Source organism: Pan paniscus, chromosome 5 (assembly GCF_029289425.2).
Source record: "Pan paniscus chromosome 5, NHGRI_mPanPan1-v2.0_pri, whole genome shotgun sequence".
NCBI lineage: Eukaryota > Metazoa > Chordata > Mammalia > Primates > Hominidae > Pan > Pan paniscus.
In genome coordinates, this window is record NC_073254.2 from 32,643,535 (window position 1) to 32,655,614 (window position 12,080).

The 12,080-nt window shown below is 47.5% G+C and overlaps 1 protein-coding gene across 9 annotated transcripts in view; it reads right to left on the reverse strand.

Moving 5' to 3' along the window:
• Positions 1–4,993, reverse strand: part of KIF13A (kinesin family member 13A) — a 243,532-nt gene extending 238,539 nt beyond the window's left edge. For 4 of the 9 annotated variants that reach the window (XM_034961513.4, XM_034961512.4, XM_034961511.4 and 1 more), the window contains exons 1-2: positions 4,767–4,993; positions 4,412–4,502 (exon numbers count right to left, since the gene is read on the reverse strand). In XM_034961513.4, coding sequence (XP_034817404.1) covers positions 4,412–4,502; positions 4,767–4,821 — 146 coding nt within the window. In that variant the 5' untranslated portion in view covers positions 4,822–4,993. The remainder of the gene's footprint in view (positions 1–4,411; positions 4,503–4,766) is intronic. The other 5 variants (XM_063604760.1, XM_063604758.1, XM_034961510.4 and 2 more) reach the window with 3 other exon arrangements.
• Positions 4,994–12,080: the final 7,087 nt, after the last annotated feature.

The following is a 12,080-nucleotide window of genomic DNA, read 5'->3' on the forward strand; positions in this document are numbered from 1 at the left end:
TTTATTTTGGAGTCTTACCTTACAATTCACTTACATAAAATAATTAAGAACAAAAACTTCTGTAGAAAGCAAGTTCCACTATATTCTTTTCACAGCACAGCATCACTTCCTAAAAGTCACGGGGATCAGACCCGTAAGCCAACCACCTATATTTTAAAAACCACCACTACCATTCACACTGAATGTAAAAAAGAATGAGTAAGTCTTAATATGCTGGTATTGAAAGATACCAAAGGGGGCCAGGCGCGGTGGCTCACGCCTGTAATCCCAGCACTTTGGGAGGCCGAGGCAGGCGGATTACAAGGTCAGGAGTTTGAGACCAGCCTGGCCAACATAGTGAAACCCCGTCTCTACTAAAAATACACAAAAAAATTAGCTGGGCGTGGTGGTGGCCGCCTGTAATCCCAGCTACTCGGGAGGCTGAGGCAGGAGAATTGCTTGAACCCGGGAGGCAGAGGTTGCAGTGAGCCGAGATCGCGCCACTGCACTCCAGCCCAGGTTACAGTGCGAGACTCCATCTCAAAAAAAAAAAAAAAAAAGAAAGCTACCAAAGATATTTCTTAAAAAATATATAAATAAGATACTTATTTGTGTATATAGTTGTATTAAAAATGCACACATATATCTGGAAAAAAAAGGCATGAGAACTAAATGACAGTGGCTACCCATTTTCCGAGAGGTGAAGAGATGGGCAAAGTAGGGATGACAGCAGGGGTGAAGAGGAAGACGTTTCACTGTGTATGTCACCCTTTTTAGCAAGTTAGGGATTCTCATTCCATTGCTCCCTTCACCCCACTCCATCCCTTCACCCACACCCACCCCACCCCCAAAACTGTCTTGCTTCTTCTTCTTCTTCTTTTTTTTGAGATGCAGTCTCACTCTGTTGCCCAGGCGAGAGTGCAGTAGCACAATCTCAGCTCACGGCAACCTCCATCTCCAAGGTTCAGGCGATTCTCCTGCCTTAGGCTCCTAGGCAACTGGGATTATAGGTATGTACCACTGGGCTAATTTTTATATTTTTAGGAGAGACAGGGTTTCATCATGTTGGCCAGGGTGGTCTCAAACTCCTGGCCTCAAGAGATCCGCCCACCCTAGCCTCCCAAAGTGCTGGGATTACAGGTGTGAGCTACCTCACCCAGCCCAGAACTACCTTGCTTCTGAATGGTACTCCACCCCCTCACCTCACACACATACAAGCACCCAGAAGCAATGTGTTGCAGGTATGCTTTCACTTTCATTGGCAAAGGACTCTCTCCTCGTCTTGCAAAAGTGAACCTATACTCTCAGCATCCATAAGACCACACAAACACCACCTGTCTTGGCAAGTTGCCAGGACCTTGGGTAGCATCCACAGCCCCTCCTCAATGCTCCCATCACATTTGCTAAGCCCTTGCTAAGTGCCAGTATGCAGGAGCATGAGGTACAAAGAGAAGTAGGACAAGGTACCTACCTGCCTTCAGGCAGTTCACAGCCTCCAGGGAGAGAAAGAGGAAACAGAGAATTTCGAAATTATGTGGTTCATGAAATGGCGAAAGTATACACCAGCATAATTTACCACGTTGTATTTTAACTACTTTTTCCTCTCTCTCCTCCTTCTCTCCAAGGTGAGTGACTCTGGTGTAGGTACTGGATCCACAAGTATCTTTGAATCCCCTATGCTGAGCATGGTACTGAAATGATCTGAACTTCATAAATGTCTCCTGGAGTGCAATGCAATAGTATTTTAAGAAACAAATCCATGTGTCTTAATGTTTCAGAATGGTGATCAGTATACATATCAACTACTAACCTGGACCTATGCAATGTATTACAATACTAGAATTTCAGCAACAAAACAAACATCTTTAACCTCAGAGAGCCTCTGATCTTTTAGTCCTAGCTACACAGTCTTGGCTTTGGTTTTGTAAAATGGGGAAACAATGAAAGCTGACCCCATCTGTTTTTTTTTTTTTCCCCTGGACGTCAATGCATTCTCACTTGTTTTTACTGGTAAGACTGAAAACTTTCACCCACTAACCTTCAATTTCTATCCATGGCTAATTCATTGGTAATTTCTTGCAACTTTCAGAAAAACAGTAATTCTCAATTTGACACAGGTTTGCCAATATGCATTTAAAGACCTCTTACACTTCAAACCTTGGACTTGTAGATATGAAAAATAATAACATTCTCAGTATTCTACTCTTCACCTTTGCCCTGCCCTGAGCACTATCTAAAAACCAATGACAGAAATGAATTGCAAACATAGCATGAAGCACTGCTGCAATTAATCAACCCAGAGCCCAAGGGAGGAATTGTTTCTATTTTTAAATGCACTGTTACTTTAAGGGAAAAGTCTGTGGAGAAATATGAAACCAAGCTGCATAACGAAAATAAAAATGCATTTGGTGTCTTCATCTGTGCAAAGACAGTAATCCTAATGTACAAGGAGCACTGTTTTGTTGACTACTCAGTTTGTCTGTAAATGAAATGACCGGTACTCAAGACAGAATCCCACAGAAAGCTCATCTGCTATTCAAAGAATTAGATCTGTCAGAAGGACAAAACACGAGAGTACCCATATTTCAATGCTATTTTTATAACTCCAGATAAGGGACTATCGTAAGTAAGCAGATGAATAGATCCCAAAATCACCCTTCAAATCTTTACCTAAAAGATCCTGATTAGTAACTAACGTGGTTCGGCCCGAAAAATGATCAACTGATTACTTAGCATTTGGAACCAACTGTCTACAGTTATAGATTGTACCAAATCCCACAAAATCAAATCTGTTTCTCTTCACAAACGACAACACTTTATGTCATTAAACAGTAGCTAACAGTCGCACTGCTTATAGTTAAAGAGTGACAAAGAGCAGGTGCCAAGCCAGCAAGGAAAACAAGTAGCGGCGGCTACACAACAGGAGCTAAAAAGTATTCTACCTGTTCCCCCAGACTGCTTTCAATAATCTGACCCAACAGAATTTTTTCCCGAAACAATATGCAGTTTGCGGGGGGGTGGGGGGAGGGGACATTCGTTGGTGATATGGGCATCTAATTTAATCCGTAAATATTTAATGTACTCAATGAGTTTACTTACTATCACCATGAAATATACTATACTATCTACACTGCTATAAATGCATCTAAAAATACATCCATTACTAGACAACATTCAGTACAATGTACAATAAACACTACATTCAGTGTTAAACACAACATTTTAAATATAGCTTAGCTATTTAATATCACCACCAGAATCTGCTAAAGGTAGCAGAATGTTTGCAAACTGGATAAAAACTGCTATGCTCAACACGAAAAGCAAAGAATCCCCAATCTTATCGCCTCATGATTTCTTTCCCCAAATTTGGCAAAACTGAGCTTGAACACCACACATTATAGAATGGAGGCATTGCTTCTCTAAGCAATAATGTCACAAACCCTGCTTCAGAGTCTCTCTTCAGTGAAAATCTCTGAAGAAGGAAATTCACTAAATTGTATTCCATCGATCAACAGGTGATTCGTGGAAACACAAACTCATATTCATTTCCAATGAAAATTAATATTGTAAACTCTCCCGTTTTTTCACATGTATATATTTACAAGCTACTGCGTTATTATATTGAATGAATTCCAACCGATTTCTTCTCAGAGGCTTACTAGAAAAATGCCAAATATTCAAATTATTTTGGAGCATTATCCCATACTGCTGCATGGAACAGAACGGAATTAATAAGGATCCAACAGTTACCACTTTTCAAATGCAAATATGTTGCCATCTAGTAAATACAGCCCCTTTTTAAACATCCCTCAGTGTCTATACAGTTCAGGGCCCTACTTTTGTTTCTTTGAAAATCAAAATTCGCGCATTACATTGAGGCATTATCTCAACTCAGCAACAACAACTAAAATAGATATTAACTAGTCCAGCCTGAGTCTACATCGTACAAGACTTTTGCTTTATTTTTTCCTCCCATTTTAGACACACTGTCCCTAAACAATTCTGCCAAAGGAAACAAACCCTGCAGTGATGAAAAGAATCACGAACACTGGGCTCCACGAACAATGAGGTCGTGGGCTGGTCACCTGCCCGCCTCGGGCCTCAGTTTTCCTGTCTGTAAAATGTGGCCGCTGGATGAATCACCTATGGGGTCCCATCCGGCCCTCTCCCTCCCGGGTGCCTCGCAGCCCGCCCGGGCTCAGCTGACTGGTGCTGTGGCCAGGGTGCCCTGCCTGCCGCCGCTCTAGATGGAGGGGAAGGGGGGCGAGGGAGGAGAGGAACTTGGACTTGCAACAGCTTCAAACAGGAGCGGGCGACAAACTTAAAGCCGTCCTCCTAACAATAAGAAAGAGCACTCCCATTTTCCTGGCTCAAACTTGCAGGACCCCGCGAGGCTGGATCCTCCCAGCCGCCCTCTCGGAACCCGCTTTACCTTTCTCCCTGTTTGGTGTTAGAAGGAGGAGGGTGCAGGACCGTTTGATTCCCTTCCATCTCCACCACGCACTTGGTGTTCAGTTCCAGTTCTGAAAGCAGAGAGAAAGGGACGTTGCAAAGTCCAGCATCCGCGCCTCCAGCCCGCCCGCCCGCCAGCCGCGCCGAGCGGGGCTCCGTCCCTGGAGGCGGCCGAGCCTGGAGACGGCGCCCCGGGCACCACGGCCAGCGCGGACGCCGCCTCCGCCCCGTCCCCCCGGCCCCGGCCGCGCTCTCGCCGTCCCGGCCCCGCAGTTTCTAAAGTTGCCCCCGCCCTCAGCCCGAGCAGAAATAAAAAAGAGCGGAAAGCTCCTCACCTCGTCGGTTCATGGGCCGGACCCGAACGGCAACTTTTACCTTGGTATCCGACATGTTGGCTGCGTTCGCCCGGCCGCTCGCCGCGCCCGCTCGGCCTTAGGCGGCCCCTCACGCGCGGCGCCGCCGCCGCTGCAGCCGCGCGCCCCTCGAGCGCGGCCGCCGCCGCTCCGCCGTGAGCTCCGAGAGGCAGCGCCGAGGCGCGCGGGCCATCCCGGGGGAGCGCGACGCGGGGCACGGCCGCGGCCCGGGGAGGGGCGGGCGCGCGGGGCGGGGCGCGGCGGCGGCGGCGGCGGCGGCGGCGGGCGGGGAGGAGGCCTCGCCGGCGGGCCCAGGCGCAGTTCTAGCCGCGCCGCCCCAGCCGAGACCGCAGCGCCGCGGCCCCTCGCGGCTGCCCGGGGCCCCGCGCCGCCATGTTCCACGCCCGTCACCCGCCGGGGCTCGGGAGAGGCCGGACACGGCCACGCGCGGCGCCCCCTGGAGCGGCGGGACGGCAGTGAGAGGAGCGGCGAGCAGCGCGGCGCTAGGGGAGGCTGGAGTCCGGGGCGGGACGCATTGTTTCCCCAGGGGACCTCCCAGGCCAAGCCTGCACCGGCGCCCGCGGGGCCCCCCCCGGACACCGCCGTGAGCTCGAGCCGCCTTCGGGTACGCTGCCACCCGGAGCCCCGGGACGGCAGCAAGGACCACGGCTCGCCGCGCTGGGTGCGCAGGCCTTCCCCTCCGAGTCCCGGCACGCCGCCCCCTCTGTCCCACACGGAGCCTGCAGCGGTATTTTAAGATCTCTGTGGTGAACCGAGACTAGAAATGAATCTGTGAATCCACCACTGAAACAGTGTATGTTTGTAAATAGTGCTCTCCCTTCCTTTCCCGGCCTCTCTTGTCTCGGGAGGGATGTCAAGTGGGCTGGGAGGGCCATTAACTCTTACATAAGAATTTAATAGCAATGGATTCTGTCATCCTGCCAAATGCAGACCTCCCTGCCAGGGCGGAACTGGGCGAATCCGATTTATTCTGTTTGGTTCAACAAGTGCTTAAGGGGCGCTCACCGAGTGCCAGGCATTTTGAAGCGTACAGAAGTCAAAAATCCAGAGTTTAGATCCAGGAATCTTTCGATTTTGCTTAAATCTAGAAATCCACTTATTGGAAGATGCATTGAGGTTTTACTGTGTGCAGGGTGCTGTTGAGGACACACAGAAACATGAATAGCATGATGCAGGGGCACACGCTAAGGTGGAAGAGAGGGCGTGGAGACTTATTATGCTAGACAGTGTACGGCAGGTGCTAGGAGAGGGGTCCGTCCGCCTCCAACCGAGGTGATGCTACGCTTGACCCTCGAACAACACGGGTTTGAACTGCACGAGTCCACTTACACGTGGCTTTTTTTCAACCAAAGTCTGATTGAAAATACAGTATTCGTGCTCTGGCACAGTGCCTTACGCCTGTAATCCCAACACTTTGGGAGGCCGAGGCGGGAGGATCACTTGAGGCCAGGAGTTCGAGACCAGCCTGGGCAATGTAAAGAAACCCCATCTTGCCAAACATAAAAATTTAAAAAATAGCCGGGCATGGTGGCAGGTGCCTGTAGTCTTAGTTACTGGAGAGGCTGAGGTGGGAGGATCACTTGAGCCTGGAAGGTTGAGGCTGCAGTGAGCCATGTTCGCACCACTGCACTCCAGCCTAGGCAACAAAGCAAGACCCTGTCTCAAAAAAAAAAAAAGGGAGAAAAAAGAAAAGACAGTATTTGGCAGGTTCAAAACTGAGAGATCCAACTTTTCCTATTTGTGGGTTCTGCAGAGCTGACTGTGGGACTTGAGTATGCATGGTTTTGGATGTTCCTGGAACCAGTCCCCTGTGTACACTGAAGGACAAATACTTCAGCCCCACCTTATTGTAGAGCCAGCTATCTCAGTCCACCTCTGAAGGGCCTGTTGCATCTTTCCTCCTCTCCATTCCTGCTGCTGCAATCTCACTTTACCTGTCCATTCACTTGTTCAACACATGTGTTCTGAGCGCCCTACTATGTTACAAACACTGTTGTAGGCTTTAGGCTACAGGCTCTCAGCTGCTGCTCAGAAAGAGGTGAAATTTCCAGCCCTCTGAGGCTAAGAATCTAGGTCTGTGCTTACCTCTTCACTTTTGGGCTGCTGAGACATCCTGTTAACCCTCCTAGCTTTGCCTCCTCTAATCACTCCTAAATCCAGCTTCCAGACTGATTTTTCACAAAATTAAAATTTTATCCTTTAATCGTGCATGGTATTCTATTGTTCAAAAAACTCTCAGGCCGGGCACGGTGGCTCACGCCTGTAATCCCAGCACTTTGGGAGGCCGAGGCTGGCAGATCACCTGAGGTCGGGAGTCCGAGACCAGCCGGACCAACATGGAGAAACCCTGTCTCCACTAAAAATACAAAATTAGCCAGGCGTGATGGCACATGCCTGTAATCCCAGCTACTTGGGAGGCTGAGGCAGGAGAATCGCTTGAACCTGGGAGGCGGAGGTTGCGGTGAGCCAAGATCACACCGTTGCACTACAGCCTGGGCAACAAGAGCCAAACTCCACCTCAAAAACAAGCAAACAAACAAAAAACCTCTCTGTTTAATATTACCTCCCACCATTCCTGAAATTCTTTATCCAGGACCTTTTCACAAGCAAGATACCATCCCTATGCTAAGCCATTGCTCTGGTAGTTTCTATCAGTGGGAATTGTAGAGGGTTGAATTTGTAACTCCCAAAAAGGTATGTACAAGCCATAACCTCCAGTATCTGTGAATGTGACCTTATTTGGAAACAGGGTCTTGGCAGAAATAAAATTAGGATGAGGCCATACTGGGTTAGGATGGTCCCTAAATCCAATGACTAGTGTCTTTTTTTTTTTTTTTTTTTTTGAGACAGAGTCTCGCTCTGTTGCCCAGGCTGGAGTGCAGTGGCACGATCTCAACTTACTGCAACCTCCACTTCCAGGTTCAAGCGATTCTCCTGCCTCAGCCTCCCAAGTAGCTGGGACTACAGGCATGTGCCGTCATGCCCAGCTAATGTTTGTATTTTTAGTAGAGATGGGGTTTTGCCATGTTGCCCAGGCTGCTCTCGAACTTCTGACCTCAGGTGATATGCCCACCTCGGCCTCCCAAAGTGTTGGGATTACAGGTGTGAGCCACCGCACCTGGCCTGACTAGTGTCTTTATTAGAGAAAGGAGAGGGGGATTTGGATACACAGGGAGGAAGACCATGTGAAGACAGAGGCAGAGATTGGAGTGATGCAGCCACAAGCCAAGGAACACCAAGGTTTGCCGGGAGCCACCAGAAGCTAGGAGGAGGAAAGGAAGCCTCCGGAGGAAACACGGCTCTGCTGACACCCTGATTTGGGATTTCTAGCCACCAGTACTCTGAGACACTAAATTTCTGTTGTCTTATGCCACCCATTTCATGGTCATTTGTTACAGTAGTCTTAAGAAACTAATACAGAGGCCAGGCGCAGTGACTTATGCCCGAAATCTCAGCACTTTGGGAGGCCAAGGTGGGAGGATCACTTGAACCCAGGAGTTTGAGACCAGCCTGGGCAACATAGGGAGACTCTGTCTCTACAAAAAATAAAAAATTAGCCAGGCGTGATGGCGTGTGCCTGTGGTCCCAGCTACTTGGGAGGCTGAAGCAGGGGGGATTGCTAGAAAGCCTAGGTCAAGGCTGCAGTGAGCCATGATTGTACCACTGCACTCCAGCCTGGGCAACAGGTGAGACTCAGTCTCAAAAAAATAAAGAAAGAGAGGAAGGATGAAAGAAAAGGAAGGAAGGAAGAAAGGAAGGGAGGATATACAAAATTTAATCAATCCCCTCTCTGTCTCATTTTCTCCTTCTCCCTCATTCTCTGCCAGATCATGAAAGCCTTGAGTGCCTAAGAAATTTCATGTTTATTGTAAAGGCAGTAGGAACTGAATGAAGCATTTGGATTTGGAGCCAGGGATTGACATATTCAGAGCATTGATTCAGGGTAATTAATTTGGCAACACTGTATCCATCCAGAGGACTATTGTAGTCATCCAGATGAGGTGATGATAGCGTGAACAAAGCCAAGGATAGCACAAATGGAGCAGAAGGAACAGATGCAGAACTTACTGCGAGAAAAGTGGAACAATTTAGCAACCAATGGGATGTGAAGATTGAGGGAGGTGAAGGATTGCAAGTGACTGAGAAAGGGATTGGGAGGATGATGGCCCATAACACCACGAATAGTTGAGAAGAAGAATAGGTCTTAAGGTGAGAGGGGCATGATTCATTTGGTGTTACAGGTTAAAAAAACAGTTCCCATTGGTTCTTTGCAGAGTGACTCTTCTTTCTGCTTTCCTGACCTTTTCCAACTTTAAAGACCAGATTAGTCCTCACCTCTTCTATGAAGAGTTTACTAGTCTGGGCATGGTGGCTCATACCTGTAATCCCAGCATTTTGGGAGACTGAGGTGGGCGGATCACTTGAGTCCAGGAGTTCAAGACCAGCCTGGCCAACCCAGTGAATCTCTGTCTCTACTAAAAATACAAAAAAATTATCTAGGCATGGTGGCACATGCCTGTAATCCCAGCTACTTGGGAAGCTGAGGCATAAGAATTGTTTGAACTGGGGAGACAAGAGGTTGTAGTGAGCCAAGATCATGCCACTGCACTCCAGCCTGGGTGACACAGTAAGACTCTGTCTCAAAAATAAATAAATAAATAAAAGTTTACTAAACATTTCTTTTTCAAAACAGTTTAGCCTTACATCATTAGGAATTATGTCTTTTTAGTGTTTGAAGGTGCCTTTGGGAGTCCTGTGGACCTTTTTACAACAGCCCCCAAAGTGGCCACCCATTCTGTGCTTGGATTCTGCTGACAGACTGCTCAAATTTGAAGAGAAGCTGAACTCAGTCAGGGGACTCCTCAAGTTCTTCCTCTAGGAAAGGCCTCCATGAAGAATCAGATTTGCATCCCTAGGCATTCCACCTAGTGACAGAAGTGCTGCCTCCTCCTGCTTCCCATGCCAAATCTAACTCCCCCTTTTTTTTTTTTTTTTTTTTTTTTGAGATGGGGTCTTGGCTGTATCACCCAGGCTGGAGTGCAGTGGCGCAACCTCGGCTCACTGCAACCTCCACCTCCCAGGTTCAAGTGATTCTCCTGCCTCAGCCTCCCTAGTAGCTGGGATTACAGGCACACACCACCACATATGGTTAATTTTTTGTATTTTTAGTAGAGAAGAGGTTTCGCCATGTTGGCCAGGCTGGTCTCAGACTCCTGACCTCAAATGATCCACCTGCCTCAGCCTCCCAAAGCGCTGGGATTACAGGCGTGAGCCACCATGCCCAGCCTCCAAATCTAACTCCTGCTATACCTGAAGCCCCTCAGATACTTGAGGCTGGCTTTCATGTCCTTCTGAAGACTTCCATTCCCCTAGAACATGCTGTTCTGGTTACTGTTGTAGTAAATCCCACCAAAATTTAGTGTCTTAAAACAACAACAATCTGGTGGTGTGTGCCTGTAGTCCCAGCTACTCAGGAGGGATGCAAGGACTTTTCTATCATGACAACAGGAAAGTTTGGGATGCTGGACAGTGTCCCATTCTGGAGTCAGCGAGGAGAAGAAGCTCAGAGTGTGGGCCCACTGCATACAGGTAAAGGCCCATCAGAGAGCTGGCCCAGCCTGGCTAGAGGCCCTGGACTGGGGCTGAGGTATGGAAAGACCGGTGAGGCTTGCTTGACAGAACACTCTGGCCCAGCCATCAGCCAGCCTTACAATGCCCACAGATCACCATATGCCAACGAATACAGCCATGCGTACTGGTCACTAAGAGGGCCCTGGTCTATGCTCCTTTGTCAGGAAGAGCTTGTTAGCATAGCTTTACTTTAGAAACTGGAAACACCATGGGTTCTGAGGAACTGGCAGACAACTGATAGATAACAAACATCCCAAGGACTCTGGAATCATCCCATTTCAGATGTAAGACTAAGTTCCAAAGTTATTTCAGTCAGAAGTAGCAGATCAGGCTGCCAGGCTGATCTAAAAATTGCTAATGTCTTAAGTCTGCAGAGAATCAAAGAATAATCATAGAACAGACAAATACTTTTAAATAAGAGGCTTTCTATAAACTCGTTTAACAACCATGAGTCAGCCTAGGCTAAGTTATGACATGGTGACCAACAACGCTTGAATCTCAGTGGCTTACAAAAAGCTTTATGCCCTACACGCATGACTTGTCCATCACAGCCTGCTTGTGGTTTTGCTTCTATCATTTTCTTTCTGAGTCCTAGGCTGACGAAACAGCCCCTAGCTGAGACAACGCTGGTTTTGTAACAGAAGGAAAGGAGAAGGTGGCAGACCACACAATAGCTCCTCAAGTTTTGCTCAGAAATGGTACACATTGGCTGGGCACGGTGGCTCACACCTGTAATCCCAGCACTTTGGGAGGCTGAGGCGGACAGATCACAAGGTCAGGAGTTTAGACCAGCCTGGCTAACATGGAGAAACCTCGTCTCTACTAAAAATACAAAAAATTAGCCAAGCGTGGTGGCAGTGCCTGTAATCCCAGTATTTGGGAGGCTGAGGCAGGACAATCACTTGAACCCAGGAGGTGGGTGTTGCAGCAAGCCAAGCTCGTGCCACTGCATTCCAGCTTGGACAACAGAGCAAGACTCTGTCTCAAAAAAAAAAAAAAAAAAAAGAAAAAAGAAAAAGAAAGGAATGGTACCCATCCCTTCTCAATTTTCATTGGACAAAGGAAGTCACATGGTCAAGCCAAGCATCAATGGAAAAGGGAAAAAGAATTCTCCCCCAGGGAGGGACTCCAAACCATTTATTACAAGAACATTTATATTTCACAACAGTTAACAGTAGATAACATTTATTAAACACTGACTACTTACCAAGCATAGTTTCATTATTTAATCCTCACAATAACCCTATGAGGCACAAACTATTATTGTCATCCTTCATTATAACTAACCGGTAAAAAGTAAAGAGACAATTTAAGCAGCTTGCCCAAGGTCACATACCTGGGAAGTGATGGCCTTGGGATTTAAATGCAGGTCTTCAAAAACCACAGCTCTCACTTCCACACTGTGACTGCTTCAGACGTGTTTTCCGAAATAAAGCTGCCGACCTACATAACTGGAATGTGCACGTGAGTGGTTTTTCTAAGGGTGATAATGGATTTGCCTTGACTCGTCTCTATTTTTCTGGCACAAAAAATATAAGCAATATAAACAACACTAAATATTATGCTTTACAGTTCAATGCAATATGTAGTCTCCACAAAAGAGTTACAAAATTTATGGGAGATAGAAAAGATGATAATCCTTTT